We start from the raw sequence: 18046 nt of genomic DNA, 5'->3' as shown, positions 1-18046 counted from the left end.
CCGCCGTCCCGGGCCTGGGCAGACCAGAGCCCGCAGCACACAGGACACCAAGCCCACGCACCTTCCGATGGTGCCGCAAAAGTATGCACCTTTGTCTTTCTTCACTGTTCTTTCTCGACTGCCTTCCACTCACTGGGTCTTGTCAGGCACTCAATAAAAATGTGAAAGGTAAAACCATAAAGCGACTCGAAGAAAATGTAGGCAAATATCTTTGTGACTTAGGGCAGGGCAGGATTCCTTAAACAAAATTTCAAAAGTAAAAGCCATAAGGTTACGTACACACACATCCGTGTGTGTGTGTGTGTGTGTGTGTGTGTAAATAAATTTTATTACTTCAAAAATTATGGATTTCTGTTCAGAAACCAATAACAAGGACAAAGTTAACAGATTCAAATACTGTCTACTAATCTGTCTAAATTGTCTAAATTGACAAGGGACTAAAATCTGGAATATCCCAGGAAATCCTACATATCAACATGAAAGAGAGGCCCCCGGGGAAGACGGGCAAAGGTATGAAGTGGTAACTTCAGAGGACCCAGCCACATGGCTCCAGAGTTTTATCCCCATAGATATGTTGGCTCGGGTCACAGGGCACGTAGGGGTCTCCTCCTTGGGGAATGCATGGGTGAATGTGGGGGGCACCCCAGTGTGGCAGCAAGAAGGAAGTGCAGGACTGTGTAGACACCGCAATGGAACAGACCTCACACACAGTGCAGAGAGGAGAAAAAGAAACAGAACGGCAGGGCACAGGATGCCTTGATGTGAATTAAAAATAGCTGCACATGAAGCAAGGGTACAAAGTTTACAAGAACACACGTTCACAAAAGCCATAATATTAGAAAGGGGGAGAGATTAGGTGCCAAAAGCACGGAAAGAAATGGAGAAGGAGGTGGTGCTGAACGAGTCCCCTCCTACCTGCCCCAGTTTCAGCTCTCTGCTAAGGCTCAGCTGGTCTTCCCCACAGAGGCTGCCCTGACACCGCCCGCCATCCCTGCCGGACCACCAAGAGGGCGGGCCTGGATCGCCTGCACTAGCAGACAGGCGACACCAATTCCCCACCATGGGGTCCTGCTGGCTGGTCCACCTGGGGGTCACGAGGGCCCTTCCAAACACTGCCCCCATGCCCCGCAGTCGTAGCTTGTTCCACATGGGTCACAACTGTGCATGTTAGCCTCCCTGCCCTAGCTGGACTGCAAACCACTTGGTAACAGCCGCCACACACAGAGTTTCTCCATCAGTGGCAGCATCATAATAGAGCACACCTACACTTTGCCAGGCAGCGTGCTCACAGCTCTACATGCAACCTCATTTAATCCTGTGATGATCCCAGGCAGGAGGATTTTACAGAATAGGAAACAGGTTTGAAGAGGCAAAGTCACCCATAATCATGCAGCCAAAAGGAGGCAGACCCCACCTTCTAGAACCTTCCTCAGGCTGAGAACAGAGAGCATGTAGAATGAAGACTTAACGGGTCCATATCAGGTGATGTGTATGTTTCCAACCAGCCCTGCAGGTTCCAGGAAAGGCCACAGAGTTCAGGACTGTGAGGCAGTATATGAGCCCCACTCCTGAACCCCCCGACTCCTCTTTGTGCCGGTGAGGCTCATGCCGGGACCCCCAAACCTGTACACTACTAAGACCGCTTGACAGAGATGACCTTGACTTTACTCTCAGAATGCTCATGCTCTTTAACCTGTGACTCTGAACTCCCAAGCCCCAGAGCTGCTCCCTCTACACCCTGGAGAGGCAGGTCCGAGAGTGAGCCAGCTGTGCCGAGCTGACCGGACAAGAAGGAAAAGCGGCTGGTGGTGCCCCTCCAGGCATGTGCACAGAGTCAGAGACCAACATTCTGTCCGAAGCTGCTGCAGTATGCCCAGAGGCTCCAGGAGCTTCTCCATCAGCCTGAAAGATAAGGATGAAAGACAAGCCTGAAGAGGTGGCCATCAGCCCCTGGCCCTCTCTGATGAGGCCGCCTTCTCTCTACCCCCTCTCACGAGGGGGGCAGCAAAGAGCTGGCCCTGCCCTGAAAGAAATGACCAGGTCTCTCTGCCTGCATTTCTTTTTTTTTTTTTTTTTTTTTAATTAAACCTTTCTTACAACACTTCTTAATTTTATTTATTTATTTATTTTTGGCTGTGTTGGGTCTTCGTTTCTGTGTGAGGGCTTTCTCTAGTTGCGGCGAGTGGGGGCCACTCTTCATTGCGGTGCGCGGGCCTCTCACTATCGCGGCCTCTCTTGTTGCGGAGCACAGGCTCCAGACGCGCAGGCTCAGTAATTGTGGCTCACGGGCCCAGTTGCTCCGTGGCATGTGGGATCTTCCCAGACCAGGGCTCGAACCCGTGTCCCCTGCATTGGCAGGCAGATTCTCAACCGCTGCGCCACCAGGGAAGCCCCTCTGCCTGCATTTCTATGCCTTCAGCTGTACGGTGGATTTTGTGAGGACGTACGCACTGGTAAGTTCACAGCATAGGGTGGGTTTTTTCCCAGTCAGACGTGCTCTTAGCCTGGGGCAGCCATCACTTGACAAGACCTGGCCATTTCTTCATCTTGTCCCTCCAAACACAAAATGAAGAGAGGGGACAGGAATAGGTGACCTCCAAGGGACCTTCATAATTCCAGGTAGCTGGCTGGCTACCTCCCGAAGCACTCAGAACTCTGTTTTTGAGGGTCTGGCAACACCCTCTTGCCACTCACAAATACGGGGTGAACACCTACTGTGCGCCAAGGACTATGCAAGGGGCTAGGGATGCAATGGTGAACGAACTGTCATCATCCCTACCTTTGTGGGACTTCGGTCAAGTAACAGTTACAGACGGTGACAAGTCCTGGAAGGAACACTCCAGGAGATCGGGGCTGCCTGGAGGAAACGATGTTTGAGGTAAGAGCCAAGGGACCTCTGGGGCAAGGCCACTTTCTGAAGGCTTGAGGCAGCATGTTGAGGCCCACAGAGCATGAGCTATATGCGATGCCACCCCCTCTGTGCAGGTCCCCCCTCCCCAGCAGCTCATCCCTCCCTGTTACTTTTGCCACGATGTCTGCTGTCACATGCAAAATGTGGTAACATATGGGTTTTGAGGGCAAGGACTGTGCCTTTATTCTTCTCCATCCACCATGCCAGGCACACAGAGGGCACCCTGTAATATCTTCTCAATGCCTGAATGATGCTGGGAGCAGAGATTCCATTCCATGTAGACAGGAGGGGACTGAGAAGTTGCTGAGTGCCCAGCTAGAGGCACAGACAATGAAATAAGTCACGATCCTTTATTTATTGAGTTCTTAATCCAGTGAGTCCCTTGAGCTCTCCCCACAAAAGCTAAAAAGGATCACCTCTCAGCACATTATCAGATATTAACTCCACAGATGACAAGTGAGCAACTAACTAACACTTCTGCCAAGCACAAACCAGCAGGAGAGCCTCGCAGTTCCTTCATTGCACCTGCACGGCTTTCAGTCAAATTCCAATTCCCAGTCAGTTTACCTCCACGTCCCGCCATGTCCACGCAGGCCGAGAGGGCTCCAGGACTGGGCCTTTCAGTGCCACTACTTCCCCACCCGCACTCCCTGCGGAGTGCACAGCAGAGGCCATATCCATACACACCAGCAGGGCCTCCCGTCTCAGGCACCCTTCTTCAATCCATCCCAACCCCTACTCTGAACCTCCCTTTCCAAACAAGGGGTCACAATCGATCTTAAGGTTGTAAAATCTGTGATGCGCTTGAAAGGACCAAGGAGTAAGGCGTATCCTTGGAGAACCATGAACTCTGTGCCTTGCTCTCAAACTGGGCTCTGGCAGTCCTCGTTTCTACAGGATTCCACTTCCAGTTCTCCAACCTACCTTCCAGCTCACCCACCATCGGGCTCCCAATTCGTCCTGCACTGGAGCAGAAGGTCTAGGATCTCCTCACCTCAGTGCTCCCCTGAACCTGACCTCACCGGGCTCCCCATGCTTGAAACAGGGTAATGCAGTTTACCTGGCAGGGCCCCAAGAGGGTTAGACATCAGGCTCCTTGCCGGCCTGCTGCTGCTGTCGTTTATTTACAGCCTCAGTTTCCAGCCACCTTGAGCCTGACCTGTGTGCTGACCCAAACTAGTCCTGTCACTGCCCCGGGCCTCACTCAGTCCCAACTCCTGGTTTTCAGATCTCACTCCCAACACTTACCAGCCCTACCCGCTATTCCTGGAATTTGTATTCATCAAGTAGGAGGGTGAAGAAATTGTGGCTCATCACCCTTGCTGTTTGAGAGTTTTAAAGCACAAATCCCAAACTTCAACAATGTTAAAAATAACTGCATTATCAATCTTTAATCTAAATGTTCAAAATGACAAGCTGAAAAATGGATGAAATGGAAAGTGAGAAATTCCAGTTCTCAGATCTAACTCAAAGCAGAACACATAGTAACGTACAGAGGAAGGATGTGTTTAAACAGTTATTTTAGACCTGAACTCCTCCTCAACACTGGTCAGCCAGGCTCACCGTGCTCTGCCCTCTCGGCACACGTTGCTCAGATGTCAGGATAAAGGCCCAGCGACGCCTGGGGACTTGTTCCTGAGCACAGCACATGCCCCACCTGTGAGCCACCGCCCCGAAGACCCTGCCCTGGAGCGCCCAGTCTCCCCGGCATGAGTGTACGTGCACACGCTCATGCTTCAGCCAAGCGTCCGGGAAGCAGCCTGAGCACACGGCTGCCTGGTGGCCAGGTCGCTGCCCCTCTTATTCCCCCTCATGCTCCAGTAGGTGCTGCATGAGTGGCACCTCCTCGCTCTAAGGGCTGCCGCCAACCCTGACGGTGAGATAAGTTCCGGCTCTGTTAAGTAAGGGCTCGCTGAAGACCAAGCCGCTTTTGGCAGAAACTCTAACAGTGAAAGGAGGCAGGGATGGTTAGAGAGATTTCTGAAATCGGTGAACCCCCGGGGTAAAAAGCCAAAAGACCTAGTGTGGAGATCATCAGATTGGAAACGTGGGAATGAACAGCACCTCCTCCAGGGAGCACCCCGCTTCCACCATGTCCACCCGCTCCCCAGCTTGCGGCTTCCGCCCCGCCCCGCCCCGCCCCCAGGTCCCTGGTTGAACCCTCCTGACTCCTGTTAAAAAAGGAAACCCTCCGCCCCAGGACTCGAGCGCCTCCGCCCCATCTCCGTGCCTGGGCCCCTCAGCACCAGGCCCACCGTACGCACCCACACATTGCATAAAGGTGTCCCAGTGCAGCCAGGCCACCACAGGCTAACTGAGCGCTCAGGACTTCTCCAGTTCTAAAATCATGCATTCCTATTTGTTACTGAGTAGAAATAGAAAACGTTTTCTCCTACAGGGCTTACACAAGTTACTTTGACATCACTGAAATCAAGAGAGAAAAAAAAAAATCTATCTTCAGAGAATAAGCTTGACAGCAAAACATCTTGAGTGTTCGAGTCTCTCAAGGCCAGAGCTGAGCGGCTCGCTACCTGGCATCTAGAACAGCGGCATTTAGGCAGGGGAGGGGCAGGCCTGCACGGACCAGGGGAAAGGCCACCTGATTCGTCTTCGCCTGTCTCCCCAGGTGCGACGCTCACACGTGAAGAGGTGACGCTTTGAGACCACTCGGGCTCGGAGCCATTCGGACCCTGGCGCTGCTGGTGTTGTCTGTTAATTCTCACAACCATCCTGGGAAGTAGGAATTAGCAATGCCATGTTCGCGCCTAGGACACTGAGCAGGTTACTTCTCTTCCCTGAATCCTCAGGGTCACACACTAAGAAACGCTGGCACCGGGCTTGAACCCAGACAGGATGCTACTTCCTCACGCCGAAGCAGAGGCATTTAAGTACGTGGCGGTCACTGCAAAGGAATGCCTCTCTTCTATAAGGAGCTCCCAGGAGGCTGAGAGCAGAGGCAGGAGAGCAGTTCTACAGAGCAGGTGCTTGGGCCCAAATCGCAGCTCCACCCGCTGCTAGCACCATCAGACCACCCGAGCCTCAGCGGCCCCACCTGTAAAGTGGAGCTCACAATCGCAGAGGCCGTGGAGAGGACCGAGAGCGCCCATGTGAAGCAGAGTAGGTGCCTGGCACAGAGCAAGTGTGCAATAAATGCTAGCCGCTGTCACCGGTTTCCACTGCTGAGCGTCTTGTGTGGCTTAACATTCCCACAGAGAGTGCACAGACCCTCGCAGAGAGCTTACGGGCACCCCGCTCCAGGACTTGGCAGCACATACACACCCATGCATGGGGTACAAGGGGCGGCAAAAGTCACTGCTCTCCTGACGCCACCCCTGACATGGCGCAGTCCACCCGCTCAGGAGGGAGGGCCCTCTTCCACAGCCTCACAGCATTTGCCAGATGTAAAAGTCACTTTTGTCTGTTTATTCATGCTGCACCCTCAAGGCCTAGAATAGGATCTGGCACGTAGTGGGTGCTCTGTAGGTGTTTACTGAAATAATGATTTCTGTTCAGTATTACGGCTATTTGCATACATATTTTAATTCCAAATATTTGTTTGTAAGCTTCTTATGAGCAGGGCATATCTTATTACCAGCATTAAACCTTATCCTTTCTCTGATTCACCTGTACATTCAATCAACAATCATTTACTGTGTCAAGCACTGTGCTAAGTATCAGATTCCCAGGAAAGAATCACGTCTTTGCCCCTAGGGAGTTCACAGCCTAGAGGGAGAAGCAAAGGGTACAGCATGCTAGGCAGGCATGCACGAAGGCTGCCTAGTCCTGCCAGGGAGGACCAGGGAAGGTTGCCTGGAGGAGGGGCTCCCCGGGAAAGAAATGGAGGTCAGGCTGGAGAAAAGACCACTGCTCTCAGCCCCTACCCTCCCAGGCAGGGAGACAGCTTTTGGTGGATGGGAGCCTGGGGGGGGCTCTGCTTGGCTGGAGCCCAGGGCAGAGCTCCTTAGGAAGGGCCAGGTGTCCAGCAGCTGCCAGCACATGCTCAAGTCTTAGGCATGCTAAAGAGTGCGGCTTTACTTTGAAGGTGATGCAGAAAAGTGAAGCTTCCTACCCGGGGCAGGGAGTTGCACAGGTTTGCTTTTCTGGATGGGCTACCCTGGTTGCAGGGTAGAGAACAGATGGAACGCGGCACAGGGGAGGCTAGTGCCCTAATGCTTGGTCATGGTTCAGCAAATGCTAGTTTGCTTGAAAGAATGAATTAATGGTTCTATTTAGAAACTTTAGTGAAATAAAGGTAAGCCACCAGCCTGCTGGGAGCTGTGTTCAAGTGCTGTGGAATAGTGATAAGGCTGACACACCCACAGTAAGGCTGCCATGCAGAGAAGTCCATCCAGATCTGTGTATGTGGGAGGTGGCTGGAGAACACATGGAATGGACCACTGCTGCTGAGAGGCAAGGTGACAGTTACTTTCATACACCTCGTGCTTCCACTCACGGCACCCACCCAACCGCCCATGACTGCCCGCCACTAAAAATGTTGGCTCTGGGGTCCCAAGACTGTGCCCTCATTTTGGGACCCCAGGACTCAGCCCAGGGCCTGGATCGTGGCAGGTGCCAAATAAGGCTTTATGGACTCCATGAACAGGGGGCAGCAGCATCTTCTAAATATGTTACCTACAAAATTGGTCTAAAAGGATGGGAAAAGTACACACCATTCCACACGGATGGCTTTCCAGACGAAACACTGATGCACATGGAGATGTTCTCATGTGATGTGCTGTGTCCACAGTGCTCGAGTCTGAGAGGACCCTGCAGGGAGAACCTTCTCTGAAGGAGACGGCAAATACTAGTCACGTGCCAACTCTTTAGGGCTAACGTTCCCAGAACATTTTACAGCAAGATATTTATGTCCTCTTCATCTCCAAAATATCCTTCTCCTCAAAGGCTCCTTGTGCCCACAGAGAGTGCAGTACAGGCCAGCCCCAGCCTGGCTTCAGCCGGGGAGATCTGAGCTCTAATTGCACGTACTGCTGACAGTTGAATAGAGCTCCTGCCTCAGGGATGAGGCAGATGCAGGGCCCAGTTCCTGAAATCAGCAGTTTGCCCTCCCAGCCTGGCCCCAGGAGCCCTCAGAGATTCAGGCAGCAGCCCTCAGGCCTGCTGGGGCCAAACCCGCTGTCGTGTTCCCAGAGCCTACGAAGGGCAGAGGGGGGCCAGGCTTCCTAGGAAGCACTGGTAACACTTGAAAAGCACCATGGCCTGCAGCCTAGGCTCTCTCTGTATCCCAGCCCCCAGAGCCAAAGAGGAGACCCAGAAGGAGGGCCTGGAAGTGAAGGACGTGGGGGACACCTGCAGGCTCCCTGCGCGAGCCAGGACTTGCCAGAAGCGACCGAGCCACCCACGCCCCACTGGGGAGCCTGTGGGCAGGATGTGCCAGCCTCCAACTGCAGCCAACTGGTGGCTAAAGGAGTCATCCTCTTGGGGAACCACCTCCACTAGGCCTCGACCTACCTAATCCCACATGACTTCTCACCTCCAAAACAGACCCTTGGCTCCAAAGAGGTCAAGATCCTCAGCCCTCTGCAAGGCCATGCTCATTCCAACCTCCAGACGTTGCTCCGGCCTAGAATGCTGTCCCTGCTCCCAACTCATAGCCCAGCCCCACCCACCCCACATATCTTCTCTGGTGATGCCAGCAGCAGACCCCTCTCCTCTGAATACCATGACCCTGAGAAGCAGAGCTGTGGCTTGGCCTCACTGCCCTCACTCTCCATGGAGGCCACCATCCTTTCTCCTCCCAACACCTTCACTGTGGGAATCAGATATCCAACCCTCTTCTCTTCTGAATCGTTTACTACGGTGTTGGGGATACAGAAAGTGTCCCCTCCAAATGCCCACTAAATACTTCTGGCTGATATTATGTCCCTGTGGGTAATCTCTCCTCCCAAGATCACTACTTGTTCACTCATTCATCTAGCAAACATCTGAGTGCTTAGTAAGTACCGATCCTGCCCATCTTCCATGCTACCTTTCCTGCCCCCCACCCTAGGGGGAGCCCTACCTCCCCCTTGCACCCCAGCAAATTCTGTAGCACCTCAAACAATGATCTGTCTCCTCCCTCAGGGAGCTTACCTCCAAATGTCACAGCCAAAGGCTCCTGGAGGGCAGGGCCATGTCCCTCCCGTGCAGGCACACAGCCAGCATGCAAAAGATGGTTCTGGAATGACCCACTTCAGTTAGCACCTTTTGGTGGGAAGGAGTAAAATTAAGCACAAAAGACTTTTCCACCTCGAGACCGCAAGGCTTTCTTTAGACTGTACAGCTCTGTGGGTCACACCAGTGAGAAGCGGCCTTCCATGGGGAAGAGGGAACTTGCTGGCAGCTTGGGAGCTGTGCACCTGGCAACGTGCGCCTAAGCTGCTCAGAGACGAGCAGGGCCGGTTCAGCCCGAGCAATCCAGGGCACATCCACCAGAGGAGGAGGAGGAGGGCGGCACTGCTGATTTATATGAGATGAAGAGTAATTTCAGGGACAGCATCACAAGATGAGCAGAGCCTGAAGAATCCTTAGGATTCTTCATACAAGAGATGTTCTTGTCTACCGACATCGCAGTTAAGAATTTAACAGGGTGCCTAAGGGTTTACATCAATGACAGGACTTGTTCAAGCTACTTGACTTAACATATGCTGACAATACACACTGGCAACTTTCACCTACTTTTTTCTTTTTTAACCAGCAGCTGAAGACTTCTGTAATAGCACTATATTCAGCTACTTAATTTTTCCACAGCAGCTTCTGGCATCTGGGTAATTACGGCAACGCTGACCAACACACCCCAGAGGAACAGATTATATGTCGTGTGTGTGCTGATGGCCCCCCATCCCCCAGAGCAGAGGGACAGAGCTCCCAGCCAGCACCTGTCTTGAGGCCCGACACCACTTTACATGCATTTGTTCCCTTAACTCTCACAATCTTAGGATGTGGGTACTGTTAGTATCCTCATTTTACAGATTGGGAAAGTGAGAAAAAGAAAAAAAAACTTGCCTAAAGCCACACACACACAGTTAAGTGACAAGGCAGGGAGTCAAACCCAGGCCACTGGCTCCAAAGCCTGTGTCTGAACCTGTCCTGCTGCCTCTCCTGGTCTATCCCTCAAAGGCCGTTCGTGTGCTCTAGCCTCTCCATACTACCACCTCGCTCAAGGCAGGCGCTGATGGCAATGTCACGACAGTTACCAAACAGAAAGTTTCCCCACGACTGTAAAGGATTCTGTCCATAGTTTCAGATCAGTGTTGAGAAGAACAGGAACCTGCATGTCTAAAGGCCAGCTTCACAGGAGCTCACAGGAAGTCTCTGCAGCCAGCGCCAGCTCCCCAAGTGCTTCTGCAGTGCTGGCGAGGCCACAGCCTCCCCAGAGGACAGCAGGCGGAGCTTGCCTGCCTGTGAACCCAGGACTGCATACGGGACCAGAGGGGCAGTCCTGAATCCCAGCGATGTCCCAGAGGCACCTCCACACTGCATCTTGGAACTGCCTGTTCTGATCCATTTTTATCTAGTTTTACCACCGACCTTCCCGCATGCTGTGAGAATGCACCTGACTATGCCAGGGAGCTGCTGCTGCTGAGCGGCTGGGATGCGCCGCGACTCCGTTGCTGCCCCGTCACTCTTGCTGCCTTCGGTGAAATGTTTCCCGGGCCACATGTGCCTCTCTGGCTACTGAAATTTGAGCTCCAGCCTGGACACCCACCAGGAAGGCTGCTACCAGCCGAGGGGTAGGGACTCAGGCTGTCACATTTCCCCCTGGAACTCACAGGGTCTAGCACACAGGAGGTGCTCAATAAACACACACTTTTAATAAAACGAAGTATTCAGCTAAAAGTCAATAATGACATTTCCCCCAATACCCAAAGAGGAAAAGTGTTGTGACAATTTTGAGTCCATCTTTTGAAAACTTGGGCTCCTGTGATCACTTGTCTCTGTTAGACTATAATATCAGATGGGGGGCTTCCCTGGTGGCGCAGGGGTTAAGAATCCGCCTGCCAATGCAGGGGACACGGGTTTGAGCCCTGGTCCAGTTAGATCTCACATGCCGCAGAGCAACTAAGCCCATGCGCCACAACTACTGAGCCTGCGCTCTAGAGCCCACGAGCCACAGCTACTGAAGCCTGCGCACCTAGAGCCCGTGCTCTGCAACGAGAAGCCGCCGCAAGAAGAAGCCCGCACACCGCAACGAAGAGTAGCCCCCTCTCACCGCGACTAGAGAAAGCCCGCGCACACCAGTGAAGACCCAAAGCAGCCAAAAATAAATAAGATAAATAAATTTATAATATCAGATGGTATTTGATGTCAGACAAAATTATACACCTAATTAATCTAAGTTCATAAAACTAATGTATTTTAGTTTCCAGCAAACCCCAGGGCCTCACCCTCATCTTTTGCAGCACTTGAGCCTTTTGTGTCAGGAAAGCACCCACATGGCGCCGATGTCTCCATTCTTATTTCATCCTGGCAACCTCCCTCGAAGACCAGTATCATTTTCCCTCTTAGAGATGAAAACCCTGAAGCTCAGATTAGTCAAGCGACTTGCCCAAGGTCACACAGACAGCTAGTAATGGCACAGCTGGGATCAGAACCCAGATCTTTCCAACTGCAGAGCCAGTGTTCTTTCCACTAAGCCCACAGATGCTGGGAAGGTTCCAGGGGTTTTGCCATACGAACAAAATTTTATCAAACATGGACTTTGCTTTAACCAGCAGGCAGGAAGTAAGTGGGGTTCAGGAAGAGTAACCTCCAAAAAAAAACCACACACACCACAAAATAATCTGATTAGGAAAGGAATTCCTCATGGGCACAGACTGACAAGAAGATGCTCCAGCAAGCTCAAGGGTAGTGTGTTCAGCCCTCCGGCCACTTGCCTGTACTGTCCAACATGATGTCACATCACCGCCGTCCATTTTTCTATACAAAACTCAAAAGTAATGCCGCTTCTCAGGCCAAGCCCGGTAATTAGTGTACATCACGCCAAGTCATATCAAGGCTAAACGTGGAAAGGAAGCTCTGAGAATGGACAGATTGACAAGACCTTAATTAACACCTCTAACCTCTCTCATTAATCCAACTCTCCTAACAAGGTAAGTTTACCACCTTCACTGAGAGCTAAGCCATACCTGCTGCCACCTAGATCTGACCACAAATGCCTGGCTGGTTTGGGGGTATGTTCATCTCATCCCCCAAATCCCAGCCAAAAAAGAGGGAGGGGGTGTCAGGCACGATAGGCGTGGTCTCTGCATTCATCCAGAAGAAATCATGGGCATTACCTCCCAGAAGCTGTCGCTGGACACTTCGACTCCAACGGAATCATCATAAGTGACAGACATCTCTTCAAAGGGTGAGGGAGCAGCAGGGAATGCTTAAATTCAGAGGTCAGCTTCAGATGCTCAAAATCCGTAGACAAACCTATAAAAGAAAAACATATCATTGTGGTTTTAAATTTCCAAGGTAAAAAAGCAAGCCATCTCCATTTCACTACTTCCATTTCCATTACTGCCTTCAGTACAGAGCAGTCTAAAATGTCTCCTTTTGGTGGGAGAAAGTCAATAAACTCTAAACTTGGCACTGACATACATGTGTGTGTTACATGCATGTGTGTGTGTATTTCACAGTAACAAGAAAACCTTTCAACATCTTAATTGAGGAGCTCAAAGAGCTTTCTGCAAACAGTCCGTGTACTTAAATCAACAGATTGATAACCTTAATCGGCCTCATCCCTTGGAGAAGGGGACAGAGAACATGTGAGGAGAACACGCCACAGCAGAGTCCCTGCATCTCTGGGCCCACTCTGTTCCAGCCTGTCCTACCCATCCGACAGGACTAGGACCTGGGGTAAAATGTGAGTGGAAATAACCCACCTTCGACACCTGACTCCACTCTCCAGAGAGTTTCCACCAGGCTTTGCTTGTGTTGGGCACTGTCTCCCCCTTTCCACGACTGGCTCATTTCAGCCACTGATGCCCCGATTCAGACCAATTTATTCTGATACAGTCTGTGTGAGGGTCAGTTAGAAAGAGTAAAGTTCTAAATCCAAGCAAGGGTAACAGGGTGATTATTTCCCTTGCCAGAGAGAAGAAGTTGAAGGACCCCCCGCTAGATTCACAAGCACAAGTCACATTGATGGAATGACCCGTCCACAACCAGATGAGATTCCCTGACTTCTTGGTGAAAAAGTGATTCCACCCTCCCTTATGTATCACTCTGCATTCAGACCACACAGCCAGAGATCTGAAACTTTCCTAACTGCCGCAGTCAGGAGTCCAAAGCCTCAGCTTAGCCACAGGAGGGAGAAGGTAGGGCAGGGTAGGCAGAGTGATCTACATTGTTACACTTACAAGGTACAAGACTTTGCTTTGTTCTACGTACTTTCCCACATGTTATCGTACTTAATCCTCGTAATTCCCTGTGAGACAGTCTAGAAGCAGAGTAAGGAATACCAGCTGCCTGGGCTCTAATCCCAGACCCATTACTCACTAGCTGGGCAACAGTGGGCAAGGTACCTAAGCTCTCTGTACCTCAGTGGCCTTATCTGTAAAAGAGAGACAATACTGCAAGGAACTACTGTGAGGGTCAAATGCAGCAGGACGTACAGGGGTGAATAGTACGTGGTCTCCAGTTAACTGCTATGTAGTAAATGATAATGTAATTATTATTAGATAGTAATTATTATCACTATCATTACTTTTATCTCTACTTTACAGCTCAGAAAACTGACGCTAAGGGAGGCTAAGTAACTTGTCCATGGTCACCCAAGCAATGAATGGTGGAGACCAGCAGGACACCAACTGTGCCTGTTTGTTAAGGTAATGTTCTCTCTATCATACCAAGATGTTTTCTAAAAATGATCTCAAATTTAAATAAATCAGGTATCTTATAACCTAAGATCTAATTGTTAATTAAAAGGTTTAATCTGATGTATTTCACAGCTTCCCAACTTGAACACAGCCCTGTACGGACAATAAATTTGAAGTAAAGAGCAAATTATGGTACCTCGAAGCCAAGTACTCCAAATGCACGCACTCTCTAACCAGGCAGAGTCGCATGGGTGCCACACACGCGCTCTTCCAGACAGCATGCTGGCAGGATCTCTGCTCCATAATCACAGAGGCAGCGTGTCCTTTTCATCCCTGGGATATAACAAAGGCCGGACAGGCTTCTCTGGCCTGGGCCCTGGTGCTACGTTTCACAGCATTCCCTTCCTGTGGAATCCGATGCTCTTAGCCAGGGCCCTCCTAGAAGCACCCCAGTCCATGATTGCAACAGCAGAAAGTTTTCTACCCAGAGCAGCTGGTCTCTGCTCCAGGCTCCTCAGGGAATATCTGGGCTTTCGGCTCAGGCGAGTCTCAAAGTGGCCAAATCCAGCCACTGGCTGGGCTGCCTGGCCAGCTCCGGGGAGCAGCTGCAGGGGACAGGTGCAGGGAGATCGGGCACCTGCTCTGGGCAGAGAAGCAGCTTGACACCTGAAAAGCTCATCTTCAGGAATTCATTTTCTGCCTGGGTTCAGCCCTGGTTTAGACCCTAACAGAAGATGAGTTTTGCACAAGATTTATTAAGAGCCTACTAAGTGCCAGGAGCCAAGAAGAGGTTGCCACCAGGCTCAGCACGAAAAGACACAGACTTCTAGGAGCAAGAGACTGAATCACCGAGTACGGATGCCCTGCCCAGTAACAAAACCAAGAAACACCAGAGCTGCAGAGGGCACTGGAGATGAGGCATGGGCATACCTGACCAGTGGAAACAAGGAAAGTCCACCTTTCTTTGCCCAAGTCACACAGTGGCAACTTGGTAATTTTCCCTGTCAGTGCAGGGACCTGTTTCTCACCGAAGCACTGTGCTCAGTGACTGCGACATTCCCAAGATCAAGGCCAAGCTGACTCCACCGGCACCCCGTGTAGCCACAGTCCAATGTGCAATGACTGCAGTCAGCTCACCTATCTGCATGTGTGTTGTTTAGAGTTGCTTCTAATGCAGAACCAGCTCCCCCGCACAGATTCTCAGCTCTTGTTCCCCATCTCCCCACTTACACATTCTCCAAGCTTATATATGAATGTCATTGAGTAAATGCCATAATCTAAGTAAAAAAAAATCAGGAAGGCCAATCTCTTTCTGTAAAATTGTGCAAGGCCTTCCATTTATATTACTAAATGACTTTTGGAAGCTCTGTGCCACCACTTCACTTCTGACTTGTAATAATTCAGAATTGATGACACTTCCCTTCTGAACCCTCAAAGCAGATCTGTTCAGTCTCCTCTAAGAAGTCAGAAGTCAGCAAAGACATTCGAAGTCCTAGAGAGGAAACCGAGGCAAGGCATAAAAAAAACCGAAGTAGACATAGAAAGTAAGAGGAAGAACTGAAGATCTCCTGCCCAAAGAGTTAGTGAGATAATGTAGATGAAAGCCTAGGATGGTGGCAATCAGGAAAGCTCAGATTCACAAGCTCTACCACTGATGAGCCAGGTGACTGTGGGAAAGCCATTCTGTTCTCTGAACCCCAGCTTCCTGAGCTGTGTTCTACCAGGTTTGAGCGAGGGTTAGACGAAATGGTGCATGAAGGCCCCAGGATCCCAGGTTGCAGCCCATGGCAGGGCCTCCCTCAGTGGGAGCCTTGCCCTGGGCCAACACCCTTGGCTCCAAGTGTCCTCACTCTTTCCTTCAGCTCCACATGACAGTCGTAAGGCAGACAGGAAAAAAAGAGGGGCCTGGGGGACCAGGGTCTGTACCACAGAGGAAAGCCCAACTGGTATTAAAGCACCAGTTGACCTGAAAACTCATCTCTGACATTCACAGAGCAACACCAACTTCTGCGGGGCTTGAGGTCAGGCCATCGCGGTCGCCCAAGCGGAATTCTCAACCAGCATCTCCCAAGGTCCCCCTTTCCTGCCCTGCAGTAGGGGTCCTGCCCAACCGTCCACCCCTCCCAAAGCGCCCTGTACCAACCTCAGTGATCCTGGTCTCTCCTGGCTCTCTCCTCCCTCTCTGATAACCCCCTCTCCTTCTCCCCATCACTGGCACGCCCCATGGTCCATTCTTGAGGCTCTCCCTGTACCTCCCAGCAATGTTTCATCCCTTCCTATGACTTCAAATGTCACCCATATGTGGGAAGCAGCGGCACCTCTTCCAAGAGTCAGCGCCTCAATAAAATAAGAATGAGAATATTTTCCTCACAGGACTGTAGGAGGATTAGAGACAGGGAATCAAAGTCATGTGGCATACATCTGACACCCTAGAAGTGGTAGCCATTGCTCTTAAAATCACCACCCAGCAAACCACCAAAAGGTAGTGAGAAATGCCAGTGACTGGGGCTGGATTTGCTTTTTGTTTTCCCATGACTGTTGCTACTGGGATAAACACTTGTACGAGGCTTCCCCTACCACCCTGATACTATCACCAGCCCTCCTTCACTCAGCAATGGGGAGGCCAGTCATCACCTAATGCCTGGGAAGACATTCTCATGAGCCGGACACTGCACTAAGTGCCTTGCATGTGCTGGCAATCTGCAAGGTGCTGACCTAGGATGAGCTTCCACTGAGGGAGGCCCTGCCATGGGCTGTGACCTGGGGCCCTGGGGCCTTCATTTAACCCTAATGACAACCCTCTGAGGGAAGTGTTAGAATCATGCTCCTTGTTAAAGGGATCCTGAGTCACAGGAAGGGTAAGGAGCTGGGCCAAGTGGTGGAGTTGAGATCTGAATAAAGGCAGGTTCACACCAGCCATGCTCTTAACCACTGACAGTAACCACCTCAGTGCTGAGCTCAAATCTTCTAGAACATAAAATGTGAAAAACAAAACACTTGCTGCTGTTTCTTTATGAGTTACTACTGAAGTCCAGTCCTCACGGACAGTCTGCTGATCTTAGCCTTCAGATGCATGTGAGTTGTAACACTGATTTTAATCTGATTTCCCTCACTAATGTCTTGTATAAATTATATGCGTTGCCCTATGTCCTACCTTTTCATTGCTTAATGGTGCCACCTGTTGCATAAATATTCTTAATTTTAATATAGTCTAACTTCTCAAATATTTTCTATTATAGTTAGTGCTTTTTATGTTCTGTTTAAGAAGTCTTTTCTTGGGCTTCCCTGGTGGCGCAGTGGTTGAGAATCTGCCTGCTAAAGCAGGGGACACGGGTTCGAGCCCTGGTCTGGGAAGATCCCACATGCCGCGGAGCAACTAGGCCCGTGAGCCACAACTACTGAGCCTGCGCGTCTGGAGCCTGTGTTCCGCAACAAGAGAGGCCACAATAGTGAGAGGCCCGCGCACTGCGATGAAGAGTGGCCCCCGCTTGCCACAACTAGAGAAAGCCCTTGCACAGAAATGAAGACCCAACACAGCCAAAAATAAATAAATTTAAAAAATAAAACAAATAAAATAACAAATGTTCAAGTACAATTGGTGTCTAAAAAAAAAAAAAAGAAGTCTTTTCTTATGCTGAGGTCATAAAGATATTCATTTGCCTTTATTATCTTTTAAATGGTTTTGTTTTGGTTGGTTTTTACTTTTCATACCGAAATTAATTTTGTATGTGATATGATATACAAGTCAAGTTTCATTTTTTTCCATATGGATATCCAACTGTTCCAGCATGATTTGTTAAAAAGAGCTTCTTTACTTCCGTATTCTGCAGTGCCACCGTTGTCCACGGATGTGTGGATCTTTACGTAGGCTCCCTATTCTGTATTCTGTCTGTTCTTGTGACAATACCACATTGTCTTAATTACCACAATCTTATAAGAATTCTTGGCATCTAGCAGAAGAAGTCCTCCGACTTTATTCTTCAAGAGCGGCTTGGCTATGCTTGGACATATGTACACATGTATTTATTTAGCTGCACTGGGTCTTAGTTTCGGCATGGGGGATCTTTTAGTTACAGCATGCGGGATCTTTAGTTGCAGCATGGGGGAATCTTGTAGCTGCGGCATGAGGTCTCTAGTTCCCTGACCAGGGATCGAACCCAGGCCCCCTGCATTGGGAGCATGGAGTCTTAACCACTGGACCACCAGGGAAGTCCCACGGCCCTCTGCATTTCCATATACACCTTAAAATCTCCTTGTTCAGTTCCAACCAACCAACCAACCAACTAACTCTGCTGGGATTTTGATCAGGATCTCGTTGAATCCTCAGACCACT

General features: G+C 50.5%; 1 protein-coding gene and 2 long non-coding RNA genes across 7 annotated transcripts in view; 2 read left to right on the top strand and 1 right to left on the bottom strand.

The window, feature by feature from the left end:
* Positions 1-18046, top strand: part of LOC309641080 — a 349060-nt gene that overhangs the window by 187997 nt on the left and 143017 nt on the right. The gene's annotated exons all lie outside the window — the stretch shown is intronic.
* The window catches only part of LOC309641093, a 299958-nt gene that overhangs the window by 171927 nt on the left and 109985 nt on the right, over positions 1-18046 (top strand). The gene's annotated exons all lie outside the window — the stretch shown is intronic.
* The window catches only part of PACSIN2 (protein kinase C and casein kinase substrate in neurons 2), a 135690-nt gene that overhangs the window by 27331 nt on the left and 90313 nt on the right, over positions 1-18046 (bottom strand). For all 5 annotated transcript variants that reach the window (XM_082420629.1, XM_082420632.1, XM_082420630.1 and 2 more), the window contains one exon: positions 12187-12325. In XM_082420629.1, coding sequence (XP_082276755.1) covers positions 12187-12246 — 60 coding nt within the window. In that variant the 5' untranslated portion in view covers positions 12247-12325. The remainder of the gene's footprint in view (positions 1-12186; positions 12326-18046) is intronic.

The sequence above is a fragment of the Balaenoptera physalus genome (assembly GCF_965194825.1).
Source record: "Balaenoptera physalus genome assembly, chromosome: 13".
Taxonomy (NCBI): domain Eukaryota; kingdom Metazoa; phylum Chordata; class Mammalia; order Artiodactyla; family Balaenopteridae; genus Balaenoptera; species Balaenoptera physalus.
This window is presented reverse-complemented; position numbering and strand designations above follow the sequence as displayed.